The following is a 25291-nucleotide window of genomic DNA, read 5'->3' on the forward strand; positions in this document are numbered from 1 at the left end:
CGCATCATACACACTCTGATGTGAAAAAATATGCAGCTCAGTTGGTCTGTGATTGCTCTTACAAGCTAGCATTGAGAAAAAGTACTGAAACACAACCCTGGAGCCAGGATCGCAAGTTTCTGACGTGCCACAAAAAAGAGTGTGACTTTTTCATGTGGATAGACCAGCCAATATCGCATGCTTTCAAGGAGCGGCTCTCATATTCACCTCAGCCACGGTTCACAAGATTCCATCCTTATGGAGAGATAAAGGAGATGTTTGAAAATCATCGCCAAGAGGTTAAACAGAAAGGACTTATTTAACGCCAGCGCCATGCACGCAAATATGACGAAGGATTTTTAATGTGTGACAACGGATTCAACAGTCTAGGAAGTCCTAAAATATTTCACGGTCTTAGATACAGAGAATGGATGGACGAAGTATGGGAATCTTACAAGTTTTATGTCCAAGAAATGAAAGAAGACTCTCGAGACGACCCAGATCCTACACTTTGTTTAGAAAAAGACGATTTGCTGCGTCAGGCGTATTTCAAGTACGCACGTGATGACGGCCATCATCCCAAAAGTTTCCGAGTGTTGAAGGTCTTGTATGAAAGACATATTGAAGGCAAACACGTACCTTTTGAAGGTTATGTCATCAGCCCCGAAGAACGTGAAGAGATAGAAAGAGATAAACAGTTATCTTCTTATTCTAGAGCTTTTGCACAAGATGTACGCAGATCAAAATGTATTGCTATGCTCAACAATATAAGGAACCAAGATCTTCCTGTTTTTTCTAATGAAATATACTGCATTATCGTCTGTGTGGCAATAGAGCTGTCTTGAGATCCTTTGACAGATTTTAAAGTTTTTGAGTGAAATAAAGTTTTATTCATCTTTACACCGCGTTAGTCACCAATTATGTTTAACAAATGTTTGGCTCGAGCTCTAAAATTTGCATGTGAATTATCTCGTGTGTCTTTTGTTTGACAAACAATAGGTCATACCCAACACCTACTCTGATTGGGTAGTCCCAGATGTATTGTTCTGTGTCTATAACAATACCTGAACAGGCTACACGCAATCTATTTTATGCGAAATCTTCATCCACTTTGATTCTCAGACCGTCAGTTCCTTAACAACATGGCCAGCAAGTTTACTGTTGGAACCCCAAACACCCTCGAAAAAGCGTGGAATAGTGATATTGAAATAGAATATCGGAAACTACTAGCGACCTGTTTCAAAACTCTGAACCGGAACAAGGGAATTATCACAGAAGGCTTATCAGGACAATTAAAAATAAACGACGCGCGACACCCACGCGTGTGTCTGAGAAAAATAAAGACACATGACTAGAAATGGCCCGTTTGTCTCCTTTTGTCCCTTTTGGCGTGGCTTTCGCCTTTCAGGCCTGGTTATGGCCTTTCGGGCCTGTGTTTGGCCTGGTTATGGTCCGTCTGATCTTCTTTTATTTATGAAGGAGAACGCTTAGTAGCCCTGTCTTAACCGATTTTCTGTAAAAGAGACGCGTTAGTTTCTGAAGTTTAGTTTCCTGCCAGAACGCGTTCGGATCAAACCAAAGATGACGAGCACAAACTATACCTAATACCTGCAACAAGGTGCAAGACAGTGAAGAAAGCAATTTCTCTCAAGAAAGCGATTTCTCCCAAGAAAGCGAAGTCTCTAGTCAAGGAACGGAGTCTTCACAAGAAGAAGAAACAGAAAACTTAGAGCGGTGGTCACGCATTTTTGATGAAGCTGAGAACCGCCTCAAGACCCAGCTTAACGCTTTGATCAATCAATACCAAGAAAACGGAGATTCAGAAAACGTGGCTCGTAGTAAAGCCGTGAACGCTCTCGTTCCTGTTTACAGAAAAGAGCTGAGAAAAGTGCTCTTGGAGAATCTACAGTGGATGCATGCAATAAAGATCCCACCTTCAGTGATGAAACTCAAAAAGAGCTTAAAGACACAGAAGGATTTGATTGGTTGGAATCGACGGAACTTGCTATCTATTAGCGAAAATTCTTACTAAATCGATTATACGAAAAGCAGCCCATTCCACAAGATCAAGACTAAACCTACTATGAATGTTATGGAATATTTCATTTTCTGGACCTTTGTATTGTTGCATTTCAATAAAACTGTAAACAAGCAAACTTTAAGTGTGTTAATTGATTACTTGAAAATAATAACGATAATAGTAAACTTGTACAATAAATACGAAATCTGAAATTTGAAATACGAATTACTAAAGCAAGATAAAAACTTTTTAATTAGACACTGTTATTTGTGATGACACGTTTAAATAAAGATGATGATTCCAAAGTTGAGACGCGACGCGACGCGCGACACCCACGAGTGCATCTGAAAAAAAAAATTAAGACACATGACTAGAAATGGCCCGTTTGTCTCCTTTTGTCCCTTTTGGCGTGGTTTTGGCCTTTCAGGCCTGGCTATGACCTTTCTGGATTGTGTTTGGCCTGGTTATGGCTTTTCTGGCCAGTGTTTGGCCCTTCTGACACTCTATATAACCTGACTATTTGCGAAAAAGATATCATTTGTGTTCAGTCGCCAAACTGTCAACATGGTTTACAAGAGAGTTTGCAGAAACTGTCCGATTCCATCGTGCGGGGCGAAGTACCTTGTCAGATTAGCTAACCATCTCGCGGATGTTCACCAGTTAGACCACATACAGCGAAGACAGTATTTACAAGAGGCAAAACTGCAACCTAAAGTTAAAGTCGTCGTTTACGAAAGTGAAGCGGATAATTCCGGAAAAAATCACTATCACAATCCAGTACAGACACAAGAAACGGTGTACAAACTGTCAAGATATCGGAGAAATGAAGCCTCTTTTAAAGCAAAAACTAAAAGACCGACGGCAAAGAACAAGACAAACCCCAAGAAACAAAGAAAGTCGAACTCTTGGCTTAGAGGCCATAGGAAAATTGGGCAGACACGGAAGGAATATTTATTATTCCTCGAAATAGACCGGAAAAAACGGACTTGTAATAGTCAGTCAAATGATTCATTTTCATTCCGTTTCTTTTCAAATCGCTGTGTATTTGACTCTTTTTGTCATTGTTTTTTTAATAAAGTTTTTAAAACGGTATCTCTTGTCTGGTTCTATTGCTAACAATTATAAGTCGCGTGTTTTAATTGATCCTTGTTAAGTTATATAAAATTGTTTATATACTAATACGTCAAGATACCCCCTTGGGGTTTTTCCAGCAGAGCTGAACCAATTCGTATGCAACTTTGGGATTGCGAACTCGCATAATTAACTGACTAACGGTGCGTGAAACGCTGAGACTTAATAGTTTCTTTTTCATTTCCTCGAGATAAATAGGAGAAAAAAAGCCACACATAGATAGGTTTACGCATCAACGGTTTATTAGGACTCGGAAAATGAATTTAACACTAATATACAATCAAATTGTTTTTCAAGAAAACTGTCAGTATGAGTATCACAAATCAAGTAAAAAGCATCTATTTTCCTCATCACTGCTCGATAACCCCGTTTTGTCTTTGCAGTTTTGGTCGTGAATTCGCTGAGAACGTATTTGAAAGGAGTTTGCCTTTTGGAGCAATGGCGACTTTTTGTGGTTCTTCTTGTTTTCTGCAAACGTTTTCAGGACATTGCACTTCTATTGTGTCAACATTCATAACCTCCTCAGCATTATAATCTTCTCGAATTTCCATACCACTGAAATCGTTTGTTTTGAGACCATTCGGACCATAGTACATGACATACAGAATGCGATCTTGCAGTTGCTTTGCTTGAACGATCTCGCCACAATCCTCAAATTCCAGTGACGTGAGATACATGCTGGTCCAAGGAAACTTTGGCAGCTCGTTAAGGTACGTTTCCCACGAATTAGCTAGCTTGAAGCCAAGAGCACAGCAGACATCTTCAGCCTTTTTTAAGACGTTGCTGAGTTCTATTTTCTCTCTCACTTCATCGTGGAAGTAAAACCATGCATCTTCGTTATCCATCATTAGACAGGAATGCTGTCTTTGACTCGGGTGGTGAGCAGTGCAACCGTAACAGCGACTGAGTTTTTCCTCGTGGATAAGTCGGTCAAACATTGCAGCGTAAGTGAGCTGAAACACATGTCCGACAAGACTGGCTATCTTTTGGCGCTGGATTTTTTCCACTTCGTCTACAGTCAAGCTATTGGTAGGTTTAAGGAGGATATTTGGAACCATCCTGGCTGGTGTGTTCGGTTTTATTCCTCCATAACAATCGACATAGACATAACCAATAAGAGTGCCTCCTTGAAAAGAGACAACCAATCCTGGTAGTAAGAATAAATAATGATGTTATCTAACGGACAGTAATGATATGCCTCAGAACTGTAATGAGATGCCTCAGCATTGTAATGAGATGCCTCAGACTTGTAATGAGATGCCTCAGCACTGTAATGAGATGCCTCAGCTTTCCCTCAGCTCTTCCTCAGCATTTCCTCAGCATTTTTCCGGCCTCAGTGGTCCCTATATTACTACTGTGTTATGAATTGCTTGTTTATTCTTTGTTTACATTTTCCAAAAATCAATTCGGAAAGTCGTGCCGGTGAAACAGAGCTCATGGAGCAAAAGCAAGTTTTGCAATCAGTAATATCCTTCTACAAAAGTACTTCAATACCTGGTCGGAGTTGTCGTACCTGATTTAGCACAGAAAAATCCTTTTCGATCGGATTACCATCCAGGAATATTGTGGTTACTTTGCAGCCTGCCTGTTTTAGTGCTTCACATAGACTGGCAACACCGACATTAGTGATCTGGTTATTAGCCAGAGACAGGGTGCTTACTTTGCAGCTTGGCTGTTTGAGTACTTCATATAGACTGGCAACACCGACATCAGTGATCCGATTACCAAACAAATGTAGCATGGTTACTTTGCAGCTTGGCTGTTTTAGTGCTTCACATAGACTGGAAACACCTGCGTCCGTGATCTTATTACAACCCAGATGCAGTGTTGCTACTTTGCAGCTTGGCTGTTCCAGTGCTTCATTTAGACTGGCAACACCGACATCAGTGATCTGATTACCGCCAAGATGCAGTGTGGTTACCTTGCAGCTTGGCTGTTTTAGTGCTTCACATAGACTGGCAACATCGGCATCAGTGATCTGACTAAAATCCAGATTAAGAGTGGTTACTTTGCAGCTTGGCTGTTTTAGTGCTCCACATAGACTGGCAACACTGACATCAGTGATCTGATTACGACCCAGATGTAGCGTGGTTACTTTGCAGCTTGGCTGTTTTAGTGCTTCACATAGATTGGCAACACCGACATCAGTGATCTGATTACCATGCAGATCTAGTTTGGTTACTTTGCAGCTTGGTTGTTTTAGTGCTTCACATAGATTGGCGACTGCCACGTCAGTGATTTTATTATTACCCAGATCTAGTGTGGTTACTTTGCAACTTGGCTGTTTTAGTGCTCCACATAGACTGGCAACGCCGACATCAGTGATCGGATTATAATCCAGATGTAGTGTGGTTACTTTGCTGCTCGGCTGTTTTAGTGCTTGACATAGTCTGGCAACACCGACATCAGTGATCTTATTAACACACAGATCTAGTGTGGTTACTTTGCAGCTTGGCTGTTTTAGTGCTTTACATATAATGGCAACACCGAGATCAGTGATCTGATTAACACCCAGATCAAGTGTGGTTACTGTGCAGCTTGGCTGTATTAGTGCTTCACAAAGACAGGCAACACCGACATCAGTGATCCGATTAGCACTCAGACCTAGTGAGGTGACTTTGCTGCTTGGCTGTTTTAGGGCTTCACATAGGCTGACAAAACAAGCGTCAGTCATCTGATTATTTGACAGAGAAAGACTGGTTAACGTTTTACACAGCCGTCCTTGAATATAATGTACACATTCATTATTCAGTTGACACGACTGCAGACTTAGCTCGGTGATGAAACAAGAATCCTTTTCTAACGATGCAGAGATCCGTCTTAATCCAGATGATATCATGCTGCCTTCAATGATTAAACTCTTAATGGACATGAATGATTTCTGCTCAGAAAGTGCCATTTCTGAGTCAGCGATTCCCAAGTTGAGGGTGCCAAATGGCGGCTTTCCAGACGGCAATGTTTGGTGTCTTGTGCTGGGTTCCTCTTCATTCAATGCACTAATTGCATCGAGAAAAAATGATATGGCAATACAATCCGCGTCAGTTATGTCAATAAAACAAACCTCTTCATCAAGAACACCTTGTTGACGGTAGTGATCTTTCGCGAATTCCTTGTCCTGATATTCATAGAGACATTTTGCTTGAAGAAGATGGTGATTTCTCTGACGGATGTCTAATGAAAGTTGTTCAAGCAATCTTTCCATGAGCTCCTTGTCTTTTTCTTTTGACAGAATACCAGCCATAAACTGCGAGACCATTGTAGATACTGTTTCTCCTGGAGGAATTTTCCTCTTCTTTACAAACCAACGGGCAGCTAAGTATTCCTGAAGAGTTAAGTGAGTAAAACAAAAATGTTTTGTTGCTTTAGAAAACGACACCCTAAAGGGTGGACCACAATGAAGAATTCCGCTTTTACGCAGGCTTTCAACTTCTTTGGAACTGAACTTTTTCATTTCTTCCTCACCAAAAAGAAACTTTTTCTCAATAAGCAACTCGGCAGCAAACTTCGACAGTTCATCCAGAAAGTGTTCGTCAAAATGAGGAACTTCGCTTTTGTTGTGATTTTCTTCGAAAATGTTGAACACTTCAAAATAGAGATCACTTGTTGAGATGGGTAGATCATCAGTACTCTTTGATTTGTTTAGAACGTACTCCATGTATGAACACATCAGAGCACAAAGCACGGGAATGTGACCAAAACTGATGAGATCCTCGTTCTTCGTGATATGCTCCAAAACAGTGTTTTTCGTGATTTCGTTCTCTCCGAAATATTTCTCAATGTATTCTCTCACTTCTCGTTGAGAAAACCCCATAATTTCCACCTTCCGATCGAAGGGCATTCCACTGATGTTGTCAGATTCATCAGGTCTTGATGTTACCATAACAGCAGCCTTTCCTAAAATTGTTCCTCTCATTAGTTTGGCACACAGTGCAGCTACCGGCATTTTCTCTCGACAGCTGTTTGGATACCTTTCATGCGCATCGCCAGAGATATAACCTTGCTGGGAAAATTCGTCAAAACCGTCGAGAATAATGAAAACTTCTTCGGGGTGATTAACAATGTATTCAAAAAGCGAGTCGTTGACATTTGATCGGTCATCTAATATTGAGGAGCGGTTTAAGATCTCTTTCAGGGTAAGAGTTTCTTTCTCTAGTAAATTCAACTGACGAAATGTCAACAAGTACGCAAATTTAAAACTGGGCATTTGTGCGTTTGTTGGTGACAGAAACAATTTATCGTTAGCCCAATCTCGAAAAAGCTTTTGACAGAACAAGGTCTTTCCGATGCCTGCCTTTCCAGTGACAAGAATGGATTTTGGATTTTCGTTTTCTTCGGTGGTGCGAATAAACAATTCTTGACAGTGTTTGACTCGTGTTCCGCTCGCTTGACCATACTGCTGCAGATGTGCCCTTCTTTCGGCATCTCCGTCTTTAATACGCTTTCGTCCATGTTGCATGACAAGATTAGTAAATATTTCGTCTGTTTTCATCTTGGCGACAGTAGGAATATCCAATACTTTGGGCTGCAACTCTGTTTGTCTTTCTATTGATGCTTTCAAGGCTGCTGAGTAGGAATTAACTTCTGAAAAACAATAGAAAAGTATAATAATTTAACAGATTAAAAATTATATCATTTAAAAAATACGCACATTCCTTCTGTTGTGCAGAGAACTGTATTTAAGCTTACCGTATAACTTGAGGGGTGTCTCGCGTCCAAGCGATGTAGCGCGTCCAGTTTAAACTGTAAATGCTAAACCCCTTTATCAAATTAAAGCTTACAGGTCTGGCTATCAAACTGTGCCAAGAATATTGAAATAAAATGGATTGTCCAATTTTTCACGACCTCAGAATACGAGGATCCGAATCACCTTTTGAAAGCTACAAGTCAAAGCGAAGTTTGGTTTTCGCTAATTTTATTTGCTCCGGCTCCCCAGTTTCCGGATCCAAAGAGCTAAAAAATCGTGTCTGTTTTGCCATATTAAATTGGAGTGAAAAGTTACAGAACATTTTCGCAATAGGATAAAAAAAATGTGGAGTGATCGTACAAAAATCGCTCTCGGGGAAAAATATTTTTAAAGACAAAATTCGCAGTCATGTTTTTGTTGTTTATATGTTAAACTAGCTACTGTTCAAATTTGAAAGCAAACCAACAAATTCCATTTGAGTTTTAGCTCTCTTTAAAAAGTGTCTCCTCCAAGTGAAAAAAATAATTTGAGAAAACGGTGCTAGATATTCGGAAATTAATTTTATTTCAAAATTCTGTGAATAGTTTGATAGCCAGCTCTATAAGCTTTAATTTGATATTAGGGTTCAGGTGTCTACCAGTTTTAAGCCGGACGCGCTACATCGCTTGGACGCAACCGGACCCCCCTAAAGGTATACGGTAACCTTAACGGAGGAGAAATCAGGTATCCCATGAGTCTCCGCGAAAAATTATCGACTAGAAGGTGTCAAGTATCGATGCGAAGGCGAGCACGCAGTCCGAAATCAACTGAATTTCAAGTGGCTATTTTTCCTTATTCAGGATCTGAGAATGTAAGTTAAATCGTTTTGTGTATTGCTTTGGCAATTAAATTCAAGCTTGCACTACAATTTTGCAGCTAATTTGCCTAAGAATAAAGAAAAACATACAATTGTTTGGAGTGGTATGCATGATCGACTCGCTTTATTCGTTCGCGGCTCTCAAATGCTTGACCCAAATTTGACCCTAGCGAGTACAATCCTGGCTACATTAGCGTGAAATCTTGCCTGTTGTTGCTCGAATAGTATCTCCTTTGAATTTTATTCAAGGTCCCCTTAAGTCCCCATGTTTTGAAGGAATTTGTGTTCGCTGAAGTTTGCCTAAATTGGCGCCAAACATGTAAACAACTGCATAATGCTGCTTTTGAGCGATCACTCGTTTTCCCGGTCGAAATGAACAGTACTTTAAGCACGATTCTGTTCGGTTCTATTCGTGTAAGGACATCAAGTGGTGACATAAATGCTTTCTTTTAAGTCGATATTCAAGCAAACGGTAAATGCATGGAAGAAGTCGAAGAAGAGTCGAGTGGCAAGCGGCCGTTCAATGTTTCTGATCGCACAAACAAGCAAACAAGCCACTCTCGTAAGTCTTTTGGAAAACTAACGTGTCCCATCCCGACAACAGGCTAAGTTTGACGAATTGACATAACTCTGACTGTCTAAATCTAAGCAATTCACGTAAAGCAATGGCGACGGAGAGGGCAGATCAGCGTTCACTCCGAGAATCCCCGTCGCAAATGCGAGATCGCGTATCAACATCGAGTTGATAATATAGTTGGAAGCGAGGCATTGTGGGATACCTGAATTTTCCTCCTTTGGTAACCTTAATCAATCAGAGAGCGCGCCATATGAGCACAATTTCAAAACAGAATGTATGTACAAACTGTTTGTGCGTCTCATGTTCCTGTAGAGAAGAGCATTTCTGTATCGAATAAAAATGAGCTTCATAAAAGTAAAAACTTTGTCGATCTACATGGCAATATGAAAGCTTCATCTACCCAAAAGGTTCCGGGAAAAAGCTCATTACTTGCTACCTTGTGATCACCGACGTACGAGCAAACATTTTTTCAAGCTGGTGTTGTGGGGAGCGGAGGCCAGAAGTTAATTTGAACGAATGAAAGTTGTTAGCCGCTAGTGCAATTAGAAAGTGGAGTCCGGGCTATGTAACTTCCAAATGGAGCTGCAATGGCTTGTGTCAACGTTGTGTTTGCAGGCTTGCACGATTTTCATATCTCTGAAAAATCTACTAATATAAGCTGTCATGTACCCCGTTTAAATTTTCAGGCTCTTATCTAGGAACGCGTTATCAAAATGCATAGTCGTGCGTTAATCATGGGCGCATTTGTCCGCTGTCTTGGATCTTTTTTCGATGTTCAAAAATGTCTTGTAGCGCTTCCAATACTATGAATATGTAGAGATTATCAGATATATATGAACTCCTTGATAGTTCCGAGTTCGAGTCGCAGATTGTGCATTTGTGTTCTTTCTCCTTTTGTAGAATCGTTTGTTTTCATTTTGGTTGCCGCTTGCTTGCTTACAGTCGACTGAATTCATTAAGACATCAAACTCCTGTGAAACAGCATTATCCCCCTATATTTGACTGAAATAAGTGAAAAGTACCAGAGGAATCCAACAATTCATTTCGATATGTTAAATTGCTCAGAAATTCGAATTTGGGTTTAAAAGGAATCTTACGTTCTCTTCGGTAAAGCTGCAGCTCAAAGTTTTTTTAACCTTGGTATAAACTAATCCCTATCTGAGGTGATCAGATATTCACCGAAATGAACTATTAGGTACCATAATTATTATTATTTTTCCACTATTATGTCATTTCACCTAATAAAGTCAAGGAACGCGCAAAATATAAGACCGTAATACACTGTAATGCCCGGTTTGACCGGTTTACAACAGAACGAATACGGACAAAGACATTTCACTGGCTTTTTGTGTTGTTTATGTTATTCGCACGCGCCGAAACTGATGGACAGATACATACCCACGCAGTCGTTTTTAGGCCGGGACTCGTATGTGGGGAGGAGGTAATACGAGTCACCTAAAAACGACTGCGTGGGAGGCTATATAATGCCGGGTGTATTTCAACACTCCTTCTAGAAAAAAAAAGCTATAAAAGCAAAATCTTTCTGTAGTGGAATAGTAAATCCCTTATTCAATAGTTTTACATATAATACGCGCGGACATTCTGCTCATTGCTTGTATTTTTCCTTGCCCCTTCGCGGCTGGGAAAAATACTTCGCAAACTTGCAAAAATCCGAGCGTATTATATGTAAAACCATCGAAAAGGATATATCTATATTTGTAGTTTCATCTTCAGAAATTGTAAAAACAAATTAAACAGGTTCTTCTGGAGATAAACCTCTATATACGTCTCTTCCTAGTTAGCTAACCTGATTTAAAATCCTTCATTTTAAGGCTTTCAGCTCCTTGATCCAAGTGTTTCACGTTGTCTGTCCTTGCAGTTAGACCCTGCTTCAGTTTCTCAACTTCGTGTTCCACCTTGTTCGTCCTTGCGGTTAGGCTCTGCTCCAGTTGCTCAACTTTGTGTTCTACCTTGTCTGTCTTTGTAGTTAGGCCCTGCTCCAGTTGCTCAACTTTGTGTTCTACCTTGTCCGTCCTTGCAGATAGGCCCTGCTCCAGTTGCTCAACTTTGTGTTCTACCTTGTCCGTCCTTGCAGTTAGGCCCTGCTCCAGTTGCTCAACTTTGTGTTCTACCTTGTCCGTCCTTGCAGTTAGGCCCTGCTCCAGTTGCTCAACTTTGTCGTCTGTCTTGGCAAGTCCTTCCTGTAACGCCTGATCTTGCATCGATAGTCGTTCGCTGACGGCTTTCTGATTACGCAAAAGTCTGTTCAGAGTATCCTCCACCTCTTGAAGCTTTTCCAGTTGTTGCATCAACGCTTCGCCGTGTTCATCCAGCCTGGTTCCGTGGCAAAGTTGCGAATCGTCAAAGACGGCAACCTGATTTTGAACAGAAGCGAACTGCTTGATTTGCTGATCCAATACCAACTTAATTTTGTTGCTCTCGTCGATGAGATCATTGACATTTTCTTGCACTAAGGTCAGAAGGTGTCCGTCCACCGCATGTCCCATACACAATTGGCACCCTGAATACAACATGAAGGGATTGTATGGTTAGCATAATATATTGAAGTATTCATACCGTTCAAGTCAGTAACATTAACTCGACTTTGCTTATATTACACGTTCTTATTTGTGTAAGCCGGTTTTATTGTAATTGGCACACCCCTCTTGGAGGTCAGCTTTAGTTAATGGGGCATGCTTAAGGAAAACATTGATACCTTCGCCCGTGTATTGCCTCGTTCTTTCGTTCGTTCGTTCTTTCGTTCGTTCGTTTGTATGTTCATTCAATTGTTAATTGAAGTATCGCTTTCTTCATGCGTTCAAGGGAAAGGCTAACACTGAACAAAAAGAGTTCGCTTACTATACCTTTACTTTGCCAGTCACACAGATCTTCCAATGCCTTCTTCTCCTTCTCAGTAGTCAAGCCCAGACTCCTCACCAATGCTTCTAGCTTAGCAAAACAATCATCGAAGAAGGTGTCAGACCATTCACTGACATCAAAATGGCCCCACTTGTTTCGGACATCTTTTCTGACAACATCAGCAGATGTCTGCGTGGGCGCGAAGAAAATAGCCTTTGGTTGGTAGTAGGAAATTCCCAACAAGTTCAAGATGGCAGTCATGTCCATCGACTCATCAAAGGCAGAAAACATAGCAAGATGATTCGGCAGGTATGTTTTGGCCAGGTCAACTGAACTATTGATAGTAAAACAGTAGCTTTTTTTGTCACTGCCATGCAGTACACTGTTGTTATTAACGTTCTGAAATCTCAGTTTTTTAAGGTGTGGATCAGTGTTGGCGTAAGGATAAGTCAGTGTCTTCAGAGTACAGCTTGGGGTCAGGTGTTTGTCTAAGTCGTCATAATGAGTGTCCATTCCTGCTTTGATAACATCTCGCAAAACTGGAGCAGCAACTTTGTTCATAGCAATTCCTACAACAATCCATCTTTTCTCTTCATCAGAGACCATCATCTTTAGTAAAAGGAAGGATAAAAAGAAAAAATTAATCAAAGAATGTGTATACCACCCGGTACTACTAGTATATTTTTCTAATTGATGTGTGGCCCTTGTGATTCAGTTTTGCTCTGTTGTATAAACATGACTTTTTGCAGAAAATTGGGGACAGCAGGGGCACCCAATAGTTCATTTCCGTGGATATCGAATTGAAGGGGTAAATATGTCGTCCAAAATACGAAAAGGTGACAACTACCTATTTCCTAAAACTAATAACAGCTAGTAAATTCGCGGGATAAAATAAAATCACTTAAACCGCTCGTGACTGAAATAAGCACCTAAAGAATCCGAACACATCGATCTGTAAATATTAGCTTACACAAATGTGTCTTTAAAAAGTAAATAAAACTATATGGGAACACAGGAGACAACATTGTTACTATTTTGGTACAATTTAACTATCAAGCGAAAACGAAGTAAATGTTTTTAAAATGTCAAGAATCTCTATTGTCAGTTTTTCTTTTGAATGACAGGTTTCTATGGCTGGTTCTCCTTTTTACCAACCATTGTTCAGTCCCTTGTTTTGTTATTCTTTAATATTGCCCTCGCTTATTGAAAAAAGAATAAGCGGCCACCCTCATGAACCCAAAATTAAATATACGCCCAGGGCTGTTAATCGAATAAATACGGTGGCTCCCCGTTGGTGATACTGCGAAAGGCCAGCCAAGTCGGAAAATGTTACAAACGTTTACTAATTATACGATTTTTGTAGCTGATGGTCTCCTCGATGAAGTGTTCAGTGTTGTTTTCGTTTGCTACAATTCAATCAAGCAGTTCGCATTCCACAACCATGAGAAGCAGATATTTTTAGACTGTCACAAAATTAATTCAGTGAAATTAACATATATATTAATCTTATCACGCATGAGAAGATTTTCATCTGTATGTTGAGCTCCTACGATAAACGCTAATTTGCTTCCAACAATCTTAGACAAATGCAAACACGTTTCGGTCTAAAGCTCGAAAGTTTGATTCCATACGCCAAAGCAACTTTGTCCCAGAGACGCCAGTTTGTTTCAGACATTATTAATAGATACGCAGTCGACCATCACTTATCATCAACATAGTTTCGAAAAGCTTTCGTATCAAAGTTTCGAAACGAACAAATTACCTTGAATCGATTACGTCGACCTCTCACGAAACGCACAATTATTAGAGAACGGAACTACTATACACTGACTGTACGTGAGAGTCTTGCTTTAATATTTGCTTAATAAACGGGAACGCGGGAAAGCGCTGGCATACATTTGGCATGTAAAGTGGTCTCATGAAAAATGTATTTATGTTTGGAATTTCGCGAGCCGATTACTTAACTATCCAACATTTAGTCTTTATCACAGACGGAAACACACAATAACCAAAGTTAACAAAAATGACAATTTGTTTTAATGTTATGGGTTCTTACACCGTAATGCGATCCACCACAACAAATCATATACTAGCGAGTGAAGATTCTAAAGAGGATGGCAGTGATCTGTGGCTGCTCTTAAAGCAATGATCAACTTATTTTGTTCAAGTGAACATTTTTGCATCTTCGCCTTTTTTTTGAAGATTTGATAGGAAAAGTTTAAACTGACAACAAGTTGAGCAGAGATCGGCTGGTTGTCCTGCAGAATCCAAAGAAAATTAAACTTCTGAAAGTTGATTACAGATTTGAGGTCGAGATCGCGGGTTGTTACAGATAATCGGTCTTCCCGTAAGCGGATGTTTTGTTTTATCAGCAATGTTGATGAGGTATTGTAAATTTGGCCACCTTAAAAAGACTGTCAAGTGTTGACTCTGACAAAGGGCTAACGCTATAGCGCGTTTTTACGCTCGAAACGTCAGTACTCGAATCATTTTACGGTGGCCAAATTACCTGATATCAACAGTGTTGATAAAACCAAACATTCCTTTCTACTCCCCATCGATGCAGTACAACAGTTTCTTTAGACGCTAACCGCCTTTTCGAAAAAGCGGGACTTGAACAAAGTCACCGTCGATCTTTCCATTCGATATATTTTAGCGGTAAACCATTCACTCATGGCGAAAACAATACAGCTATCCTACCTTACTTGCGGGCATGTTGTAGTTTCTGAGCTGCTCACGAAGAGCGCGTTGTAATTCTTGTGCTACGTCTTGTCCGCCTGCACCTGAAGACTTGCTCGACACTTTAACGATGAAACGTTTGGATCTTACCGGGAACAGGTTAAGTAGTTATTTTTGTTCCTTTTCAATGAAAACAAACAAACACCACAAACAAACTAAAACAAAGTGAATAACGTAGTTTTGGATGCGATACTAGAAATCGACTGAAATTAGCATATAATGCGCCAGTAATTTTCAAACAGCGCTGTGTGTGGGAGTTCACAGGCTTGGAACAGTTATGTTATCAATAGTAACCATGAAAACTGTTATCCAATTCTGCTGATACAGCTAATTATACCGTGTTTCGTTTTTGTGGCGGAAACTTAACTACACAAGAAAGAAACTTCGTCTCAAAAGTGAACGTGAGATTTAAATCTCATCTTTGTTTTTAAATAACTTCATTACTATTGCAGCCAACCGAGGAATCGGAAACGATAGGAATCTCTTTGTGAAGCAGTTGTAAGAACCTTTGTGAATGGCTCTTTCATCCTTGTACGACAATCAATTGAACTTGATCTGACTTGTGACTTTATTTCATGTTAAGTCAACTATCACCTACAAAACTGATCTCAACTCAAGCGGTTTTTGATCATTCTATCTTAGAACACAATCTTCTGATAATCTATTACAAATAGTTTATACAATTTATTGACCACTAAAGAAGACGGATGTGCGACTTCTTTTCAGTTGTCTTAAGGTGGCCGAATACAGTATTTTAGTGTACAGATGTTAGAAGACGTTATTTGGAAACTATGTATTTCTGGATGCCCAAAATTGGTATGGTGTAAGACCAATAAGAAAGAATGTATTTTCGTGGGTCTTGTCGAGCTAAGTACCGTTTCCATGGCAACGCAGCGAACTATAAAACGTCCATAAATAGTAGGTTTCCTTTATTTTTTTAAAAATGTACTCATTAGATTTTTGCCATTTTTTGTATCCAGAACAACTCACAAAATACTGACACAGTTGAACTATTTTCATGTAATTTTGACAGAGATCTCCTGCAAATATTGATTTTGCATTTTAATGGTTTGTGAAGATACCCTCTGTTAGATGTAGGTTTCTCTTTGAAGGCAAGTTCCGCTTTTAGGGAACTATTTTCATGCCAAATTTCAGGGAATTCTAATGAGCGGTTCCTTAGGAAACAGTTCATTTCCACTAAAACAACCAGTCGCATTTTTTTGGTCAAATGCGCATGCGTGGTTGTATTTGGGTTTCATGGCAAAGAAAAAAAGCATGCGAAAGGTCTTGGTGAATGTTTTTTTTTTTTTTGCTCGGAAAGAAAAGAAAAAGAGTCCAGAAACGAGAAACTTAGTTATTTAGGATCAAAACTAACTTTATTATCCATTTCATGTGAAATTGAGAGATAACTTTATCGACCGCCGTATTTGCGTACCACAACCCTAGTGCGCGCTAAATAGCATCACTTACAGAATCTGTAAAGCGCGCGCAAACTGTGTTCAGCCACCTTAAATCGTTGATGCGATAATAATTAACGCGCCGGTTTCACTTTCGAAGTGTTGTTTTCACAATTTTCACAAGCGACCCTTGCTTTCACTGGTGTCTTTATATTACTGTTTTCGCATCAAGGCGTTCAGTAGTGTATGGCTTGGCTTCATTTTTCACAGAGAATTGAATGCTGGAAAATTGCTTCTGGAATAATGGCAGTCCGGTGGTTGGTTGCTAGACAAAGATGGGAGGTTAGCCTCAATATATGATGAATTTTAAAATGCGGGATCGGTCAAGCTTTCAAGGCCGGCGGATTATATAATGCCGGAGATAGAAAATTGTGCTTAATCTTCTCTTCGGCCATATGCCGGTTTAGCTAGAGTGTCGTTTCCTTTTTACTGCAGGTTTGACCATAGTCCCTCGAACGAATTATGTTTTTACAGATAAGACTTGATTTCAGAGTTTTCAGGTTACGCCAAAGTTGTACAACGAGGTTACAGTACTTGTTGTTTGGTGAGGACTTCGATCTAGAGGGTCTGAATGGGAGTACCTCGACAACACTTAAAACGCTTACAATTTTGGGCTCTGTAACATCGAAAACATAAATTTTAAGCTGTTTAACGCCTTACGGTAGAGACTAAACTTTAAACTAATTTTGATACAATTAAGAACAAAAGTGGACCCAAAAGGACAAGCAAGCATGGCAATACAAATGTGCGCTTTTTCGCCAAAAGGAAGGTGCTCTTCCATTCCCTTCTTCCATTTTTCCATGCATTCGAACGGCGCTGCTATCGGAAACGTTTCACCTCGAAATACGCCATGTTAGATTTCATTGCAAGCTCCGGATAGCTAGACAAAACCTGTCAGACGTTTCTTGACGGCTGCCAAGCTGCAATCCGGGTCAAATAGTTCTGAGACACCCCTCTCCTCCACTCAGTGTTGACTCAATGATGTTTTAATGATAACCGTGAAAGGCGATCAGCTCAGTTGAAACCGTTTCATAGCTTTTAGCCAGGATTGTGGATTGTTTTCAAGGTCAAAAGTTATCCTGCTCCTGTACCTTTGGAAGATGGAATCCTCTCTCTTTCTAAAAAAGCTGAAAGAACTTTAATAATTCCGGAGGAAAGTTCTGTCTTAGTCTCCGCCATGATGTGAAACTTTTCCTCAACTCTGTTCTCCAGGGATTCTTCTCAGAAAAAGAGAGACTGTTATATATAATAATGGAATAATCGCTTTATTTAACCTTTTTCAGGTCGAGTTATATATAAGAGTAGCGACTGCATGAGTTGAACTACCTAGCCAGTACACCTAGTATTTGAGTGTTACTTTGTAAATGTTTTTTGTAGTGTTTGGGGTAAATAAAGTTGTTTGTTGTTTAGAGAATAGGGACGTCTGTCATTTAAGCCCTATCAAAATATCTTGAACAGATCCAACGAAAAGAGTTGCAGTTTCTTTACGGTACGAGTGTGAAAGGGATACTATTTTATATGAAAGGTATGTAAAAGGGTTACCTTTTCTTTCAAAAATGGTAAAAAAGGGTAAGGTTCGGTCCTTGGCTGGAACCTACCCGTACAGAAGTTTTATAGCATGCACCGTTTGGTTTTCTTTTTTGAGGGGGAATCTCGTTAACGCTGTCACGTCATAGCCTATTGCCTTGATCTCAGAAGGACAGACATCATCCGAAGCTATGACATCATAATCTAAAAATAGAATAGTGACATCATCGGGTTGTGGGGTCAGTTGACGTAATCGGAAGAGATGACATCAACCAAAACATAGAATAGTGTCATATTATTTTACAATAGAAATAAGGAGGAGGAGGAGGAAGCAATAGAAATAATAATGCCTGGGGATAAGCCTGGGGGAGAGGCACTGCTGGAAAGTCGGCTTCACAGTCTTTCCTACAGACTCTCAGATGGTCTGTATTAGTCTCAAAGGGATGAGTTGGATGTCTTTTACAGAGTGCCGAGAGAAGCTGAAATGTTCTGAGAAAGGTGTACGTTTCGAAAGTTCGTGATGATTTTGGAGGAAGCGACGATGTTCTCTTAAGCGAGAATTGTTTGTATGCGCGAAGTGCATGCGTGGAGAACGTGCAACGCAAAGGGACTTAGAGAGAAAGAAGGCTTACGCTCGTCTAATTCATATGCAAAACGAATTAAAAATTATTCTCACTGCTTTCCCCCGTGGTCGCGCATGCTTGTTGTGGTCGTAATGCTTTGCGTTCTTTGTGTCAGTTCATTGGTATGTCGAAACGGCAGTCAACTTCGCGACCGACCCACCTTCCCTGATGGCGGTTGACAAGATCAGCGTATATCCTCGTTGCATGCCTACTGCTTTAGTAGTCGCGGACTCTTCCCTTAACTTAACCTTATGCGATGAGCTAATCAGTATACAGTGAGGATATGGTACTAACGCGGAACGTCTGGCAATCGAATTAAATATGCTGAAGAAGAAAGGCCGTCTCTTCAAAATATAGGAATTAATATATTTGAATGTCCCTAACTGTAAATTCGACCTTGCTCGTTTTTACCTGGTTTGCTCTACAGTTTATTGCTGATTAAGATCCCATGCTTTTATTCAGAGGTTATTTATTTGAGGTGTTCCACACAGACCCAGTTACCGGTTTTCACTCAAATTTTGCAAATTTTTAGCTGGAAGTTCTTGTGCGCACAATTCGCCTTCTTATACGGTTTTTCCATTTAGTTTATCACAAATGAGAACAAGAAAGCCATAAAGGCCTAATAAGCAGCATTCCACTCTCGCCTCGCAGATTTCGAAACCGTTTTCCCGACCCGATGGAGCTAACTGAATAGTTTTGGTCCAAGATAACGTGATATTGATATGTGGCTCTTCCGTTACGCTACCTCGCCGACTCCGAAAGATTTCGTTTGTCTTGTCCACCTTTGAGTATTAGGCTTTTCGGTGCCAATCTCTCACTAGAGAAGCACAACAACATTGAAGAGCAGAGAGACAAAAGTAATGCTTGGAGACAGGCTGATTTTCCAGATTATCATTACCTTTTCTCGTTTTATTAAGTAATTTGTCGAGGTACGGTGAATATATGCCTTCCTATCTACGGCAAATATGCGAGACAACCTTACTGCTTGTTTATTACTTTAAACTTTCCAAAAATCAATTCGCTAGGCCGTGCCAGTGAAACAGAACTCATGGAACAAAACACTGTTTTGCAGTCAGTAATATCCTTCTACCAAATTACTTCAATTAGTGGTCTGTATTGTCGTAACTGTTTAAGCAAAGGAACAGTCTTTTCCTTATTGTTAGCGTTCCAGTACAGCATTAGTTTGCTCACTTGAGAGCTTGGCTGCTTTAGTGCTTCACATAGACTGGCAACACCGACATCAGTGATCTGATTACGACCCAGATTTAGTGTAGTTACTTTGCAGCTTGGCTGTTTTAGTGCTTCACATAGACTGGCAACACCGACATCAGTGATCTGATTACGACCCAGACTTAGTGTGGTCACTTTACAGCTTGGCTGTTTAAGTGCTCCATACAGGCTAGCAACACCGGCATCAGTGATCTGATTCTCATCCAGATAAAGTGTGATTACCTTGCAGTTTGAATGTTTTAGTGCCTCACATAGACTGGAAACAGCGTCATCAGTGATCTGATTACCACCCAGATCTAGCGTGGATACTTTGCAGCTTGGCTGTCTTAGTGCTTCACATAGACTGGCAACACCGACATCAGTTATCTGATTACCAAACAAATGTAGCGTGGTTACTTTGCAGCTTGGCTGTTAAAGTGCTTTAAATAGCCTGACAACACCGGGATCAGTGATCTGATTATTTAACAGAGAAAGACTGGTTAACGTTTTACACAATGATCCTTGAATAAAATCGACACATTCATTATTCAATTGACACATCTGCAGCCTTAGCTCGGTGATGAAACAAGAATCCTCTTCTAACGATGCAGAGATCCGTCTTAATCCAGATGATATCATGCTGGCTTCAATGATTAATCTCTTAATGGACATGAACGACTTCTGCTCAGAAAGTGTCATTTCTGAGTCAGCGATTCCCAAGTTGAGGGTGCCAAATGTTGACGTTCCAGACGGCAATGTTTGGTGTTTTGTGCTGGCCTCCTCTTCATTCAATGCACTAATTGTATCGAGAAAAAATGATATGGCAATACAATCCGCGTCACTTATGTCAATAAAACAAACCTCTTCATCGCGAACAGGGTGTTGACGGTAGTGATCTTTAGCAAATTCCTTGTCCTGATATTCATAGAGACATTTTGCTTGAAGAAGGTGGTGATTTCTCTGACGGGTGTTTGGTGAAAGTTGTTCAAGCAATCTTTCCATGAGCTCCTTGTCTTTTTCTTTGGACAGAATACCGGCCATAAACTGCATGACCATTGTGGATACAGTTTCTCCTGGAGGAATGTCCCTCTTCTTTACAAACCAACGAGCAGCTAAATATTCATGAAGAGTTAAATGAGTAAAACTAAAATGTTTTGTTGTTTGAGAAAAAGACACCCTGAAGGGAGGACCGCAGTGAAGAATACCACTTTTCCTCAGGCTTTCAACTTCTTTGGAACTAAACTTTTTCATTTCTTCCTCGCCAAAAAGGAACTTTTTCTCCTTAAGCAACTCGGCTGCAAACTTCGACAGTTCATCCAGAAAGGTTTCGTCAAAATGAGGAACTTCGTTTTTGTTGTGTTTTTCCTTGAAAATGTTGAACACTTCAAAATAGAGATCACTTGCTGAGATGGGTAGATCTTCAGTACTCTTTGATTCCTTTAGAACGTACTCCATGTATGAACACATCAGAGCACAAAGCACGGGAATGTGAGCAAAACTGATGAGATTCTCGTTCTTCGCGATATGCTCCAGTACAGTGTTTTTCATGATTTCGTTCTCTCCGAAATACTTCTCAATGTATTCTTTCACCTCTTGTTGAGAAAACCCGGTAATTTCCACCTTTCGATGGAAGGGCACTTCATAGATTCCGTCAGATTCATCAGGTCTTGACGTAACCATAACAACAGCTTTTCCTAAAAGGTTTCCTCTCATTAGCTTGGCACATAGTGCAGCTACCGGCATTTTCTCTCGGCAGCTGTTTGGATATCTTTCATGGGCATTGCCAGAGATATAAGCTTGTTGGGAAAATTCGTCAAAACCGTCGAGAATAATAAAAACTTCTTCGGGGTGTTTAACAATGTATTCAAAAAGGGGGTCGTTGATATTTGATTGGTCATCTAATATTGAGGAGCAGTTTAAGATTTCTTTCAATGTGAGAGTCTCTTTCTCTAGTAAATTCAACTGACGAAATGTCAACAAGTACGCAAACTTAAAATTGGGAATTTGCGGGTTTGTTGGTGACAGAAACAACTTATCGTTAGCCCAATCTCGAAAAAGCTTTTGACAGAACAAGGTCTTTCCGATCCCTGCCTTTCCAGTGACAAGTATGGATTTGGGATTCTCTTTTTCTTCGGTGGTGCGAATAAACAATTCTTGACAGTGTTTGACTCGAGTTCCGCTCACTTGACCATACTGCTTCAGATGTGCCCTTCTTACGGCATCTCCGTCTTTAATAGGCTTTCGTCCATGTTGCATGACAAGATTAGTAAATATTTGGTCTGTTTTCATCTTGGCTACAGTAGGAATGTCCAACAGTTTGGGCTGCAACTCTGTTTGCCTTTCTATTGATGATTTTAATGTCGCTGAGTAGTAATCAACTTCTGAAAAATATTAATAATAATTGAACAGATAAATATAGTATATTATTTCAAACACAGGTACGTGCCTTTTATTTTGTACAGAACTGTATTCAACGGTAAAGAAGCACCTTACGAACGCTATGATGGAGAATTAAAAGAGAACGTCAAGGCAGAAAGCCATAATCTCGTGCTCAACATAGCACGTACTTTCATGGCAACCGTTGTATAACCGTTGGAACTCAGTGACGATCAGTCTTGGTCATTCCAGTTGTCATTAAAGCACTGGGTACAGTCTCGGGAGGACTTGGTAAATAGTTAAATCTGCTGGGGATGCTCTTGCAGCGTGTGTGTGCTGGGACTGCCAGAATTCTGAGAACAGTGCTAGACACGTAATATTACTACATGACAGCAAAGGAAAGAACAGAAGGTGCAGAGCATCCTAGACCACAGGTGGTGGCCCAATGCTCTGCAACTCACTTCCTGCCCAAGCAGTGACTGATTAACACATAATAATCGGGTTCTTCTGGAAAACATCGTATACCTTTTTTTTTCTAGTTAGCTAACCTGGTTTGTTATTCTTTACTTTTAGACTTTGAAATTCTTGATCCAAGTGTTCTACTTTGTCTGTCATTGCAGTTAGGCCTTGCTCCAGTAGCTCAACTTTGTCATCTGTCCTGGTAAGTCCTTCTTGTAACGCTTGAACTTGTATCAATAGTCGTTCATTCACGACTTTCTGACCACGCAAAAGTCTCTTCAGAGTCTCCTCCACCTCTTGAAGCTTTTCCTGTTGTTGCATCAACGCTTCGTCATGTTCATCCAGCCTGGTTCTGTGGCAAAGTTGCGAATCTTCAAGGACGGCAACCTGTTTTTGAACTGAGGCGAACTGCTTGATTTGCTGATCCAGTACCGACTTAATGTTGTTGCTGTCGTCGATGAGATCATTCAAATTTTGTTGCACTAAAGTCAGAAGGTCTCCGTCCACAGAATGTCCCATACACAACTGGCACCCTACAGCATACAAAAAGATGGGATTGTACGATTACTGCTAGGATAATAATTCATTCAAGTATAAATGCCGTTCAAGTTAGTGAAATTACCGGTAACTCGACTTTGAGGGCGTCTGATTCATACAGGTCATGCAAACGTCCTTTAAAGAAATGACCTTACCTGTATGCAGAGAGACCTTCCTACAAAAATGTTGTTAAAAATTATTATTGTCTAACATTTTTTCATGACATCTATCTACTTGTACACGTGGTTTCAGTTAGAGTTCTTATTTGTATTAGCCAGCTGTATTGTAATTAGCACACCCCTCTTGGAGGTCAGCTTTAATTAATGGGCCGAGCATGGCAAAAAAATTGATACCTTCACTTGTTCGTTTCTTCTTTCGTTCACTTTTCTTTCTTCGTTCGTTCATGTAATTATTCATTGAAGAATTCGTTTTCTTCATGCGTTCAAGGGAGAGGCTAACACTTAACAAACAGAGTTCGCTTGTCGTACCTTTAGATTGCCATTTATACAGATCTTCCAATGTCTTTTTCTCCTTCTCAGCAGTCAGGCCCAGACTTCGCACCAATGCTTCTAGCTTTGCAAAGCAATCATCGAAGAAGATGTCAGACCATTCAATGACGTCAAAATGGCCCCACTTGTTTCGGACATTTTTTCTGACATCATCAGCAGATGTCTGAGTGAGCGCGGAGAAAATAGCCTTTGGTTGGTAGTAGGAAATTCACAACAAGTTCAAGATGGCAGTCATGTCCAGCGACTCATCAAAGGCAGAAAACATAGCAAGGTGATTCGGCAGGTATATCTTGGCCAGGTCAACTGAACTGTTTATAGTAAAACAGTAGCTTTTCTTGTCATTGCTATGAAGTACACTGTTGCTATTAACATTCTGAAATTTCAGTTTTTTAAGGTGTGGATCAATATCGACATAAGGATAAGTCAGTGTCTTCAGAGTACAGCTTGGGGTCAGGTGCTTGTTCAAGTCGTCATAATGAGTGTCCATTCCTGCTTTGATAACATCTCGCAAAACTGGAGCAACAACTTTGCTCATAGCAATTCCTACAACAATCCATCTCTTCTCTTCATCAGAGACCATCATCTTTAGTACAAAGATGGATAAAAAGAAAAAAATTAATTAGTCAAAGAATGTGTATATTACCTGTTACTAATAGTATATATTTTGTTATTGATTTGTGGCCTGCGCGATTCAGTTTTGCCCTGTTGCAGACAAAAAATGAGATGTTTGCGACTAAAGTGGACTTTTATGCTGAAAATCGGGGACAGCGGAGGCAATCAATGGTTCATTTCGATGGATAGTGAAGGGGCCAATAGGTCGTCACAAATAAGAAAAAAAGACAGGAAGCACTTCCGTAAACCAACGATAGATAATAAATTCGGGCAAGATCTCTTTTACTAAAATGTGTGCAACTTAAATTTGCAGCTAAAGCATCCAAACAAATGAACATGTTTTAGCTCACACAATTTTGTCTTTACAAGGGCATAAAACAATTTGGGAACACAGGACACAACATTTCAATTATTTTGTTTAAATGTTCTCATTGGGCTCCCCTGACGTAAACTCTGTTACAGAAAGCTACAGTCTAATTATGAACCAAAAAGGAAGAGACTGTTTCCATGTTTCCAAAAATTCAAGAATGGACAGTGATTGATCGTAAAAAAAACCCAAATATCGTTTCTACTCCCCACCGATGCAGTACAACAGTTTCTTTAGACACTAACCGCCTTTTCCAAAATGGAGACTGGATAAGACAAAGTCACCGTCGGTGTTCCCATTCAATGTATTTCAACGGTAAACTGCTCACTGCTGGCAAATACAGTACAGCCATCCTACCTTACTTGCCGACATGTTGTACATTCTGAGCTGCTCATGAAAAGCGCATTGCAATTCTTGTATTACGTCTTGTCAGCGTGCACCAAGACTTGCTTGCTGGTTTAACGATCAAACCTTTGGATCTGAAAGAGGGAACAAATGGCTATGGGTAGTATAGTAGGGGTCAAATTAGCCAGTTTCCTCCTTCCAAGATGGCAGCTGTATGACGTCATCAGGAACGAATGAAGCATGGATCCAATAGACGAATCTTTGCTGACTCATTGTTTGTATTTTTCCTTATTAGCATACGACTTAACTCGTAAAAGCCGTGGCCGTATATGAACTAAATGCAAAAGAGTAAAGAGCTGATTAAGTTGAGCAATTCGTGCAATTTTCAGCTCTTTGAAAGCAATATTGAAGGAAATATCAGCCAT

At 40.2% G+C, this 25291-nt stretch overlaps 3 protein-coding genes across 3 annotated transcripts; all 3 read right to left on the bottom strand.

Annotated features, from left to right (window-relative positions):
• Positions 1-3350: 3350 nt before the first annotated feature.
• On the bottom strand, positions 3351-15089 carry LOC146464029 (uncharacterized). Its single transcript, XM_085083769.1, has 4 exons — positions 14807-15089; positions 12112-12715; positions 11055-11768; positions 3351-7711 (listed from the first exon to the last, which is right to left on the bottom strand). Exons 1-4 carry the CDS (start codon positions 14819-14821, stop codon positions 4605-4607), a joined length of 4440 nt encoding a protein of 1479 aa, XP_084939895.1. The 5' UTR covers positions 14822-15089; the 3' UTR covers positions 3351-4604.
• A 5004-nt stretch (positions 15090-20093) lies between these two features.
• Positions 20094-23015, bottom strand: LOC146464030 (NACHT, LRR and PYD domains-containing protein 12-like). The gene is made up of 2 exons (XM_085083778.1): positions 22586-23015; positions 20094-22042 (listed from the first exon to the last, which is right to left on the bottom strand). Exons 1-2 carry the CDS (start codon positions 23013-23015, stop codon positions 20094-20096), a joined length of 2379 nt encoding a protein of 792 aa, XP_084939904.1.
• A 730-nt stretch (positions 23016-23745) lies between these two features.
• LOC146464031 (uncharacterized) lies at positions 23746-24984 on the bottom strand. The gene is made up of 2 exons (XM_085083789.1): positions 24879-24984; positions 23746-24125 (listed from the first exon to the last, which is right to left on the bottom strand). Exons 1-2 carry the CDS (start codon positions 24900-24902, stop codon positions 23751-23753), a joined length of 399 nt encoding a protein of 132 aa, XP_084939915.1. The 5' UTR covers positions 24903-24984; the 3' UTR covers positions 23746-23750.
• Between the last annotated feature and the right edge of the window lie 307 nt (positions 24985-25291).

Source organism: Pavona decussata, unplaced genomic scaffold, assembly GCF_977016875.1.
Source record: "Pavona decussata unplaced genomic scaffold, jaPavDecu1.1 SCAFFOLD_170, whole genome shotgun sequence".
In the NCBI taxonomy this organism is placed as follows: Eukaryota; Metazoa; Cnidaria; class Anthozoa; order Scleractinia; family Agariciidae; genus Pavona; species Pavona decussata.

What these genes read in the sequence shown, in the direction of transcription:
- LOC146464031 (XM_085083789.1), bottom strand. Translation starts at nt 24,902, where the DNA reads ATGTACAACATGTCGGCAAGTAAG. An exon ending in ACAACATGTCGGCAAGTAAG is followed by an intron (nt 24,126 to 24,878) that starts GTAGGATGGCTG and finishes TTTGTACTAAAG; the next exon opens with ATGATGGTCTCTGATGAAGA.
- LOC146464029 (XM_085083769.1), bottom strand. An exon ending in GTGTGACTGGCAAAGTAAAG is followed by an intron (nt 11,769 to 12,111) that starts GTATAGTAAGCG and finishes TGTTGTATTCAG; the next exon opens with GGTGCCAATTGTGTATGGGA. An exon ending in AATGAAGGATTTTAAATCAG is followed by an intron (nt 7,712 to 11,054) that starts GTTAGCTAACTA and finishes ATTGTTTTTCAG; the next exon opens with AAGTTAATTCCTACTCAGCA.
- LOC146464030 (XM_085083778.1), bottom strand. Translation starts at nt 23,015, where the DNA reads ATGGGACATTCTGTGGACGGAGACCTTCTGACTTTAGTGCAACAAAAT. An exon ending in AGTAAAGAATAACAAACCAG is followed by an intron (nt 22,043 to 22,585) that starts GTTAGCTAACTA and finishes AATATTTTTCAG; the next exon opens with AAGTTGATTACTACTCAGCG.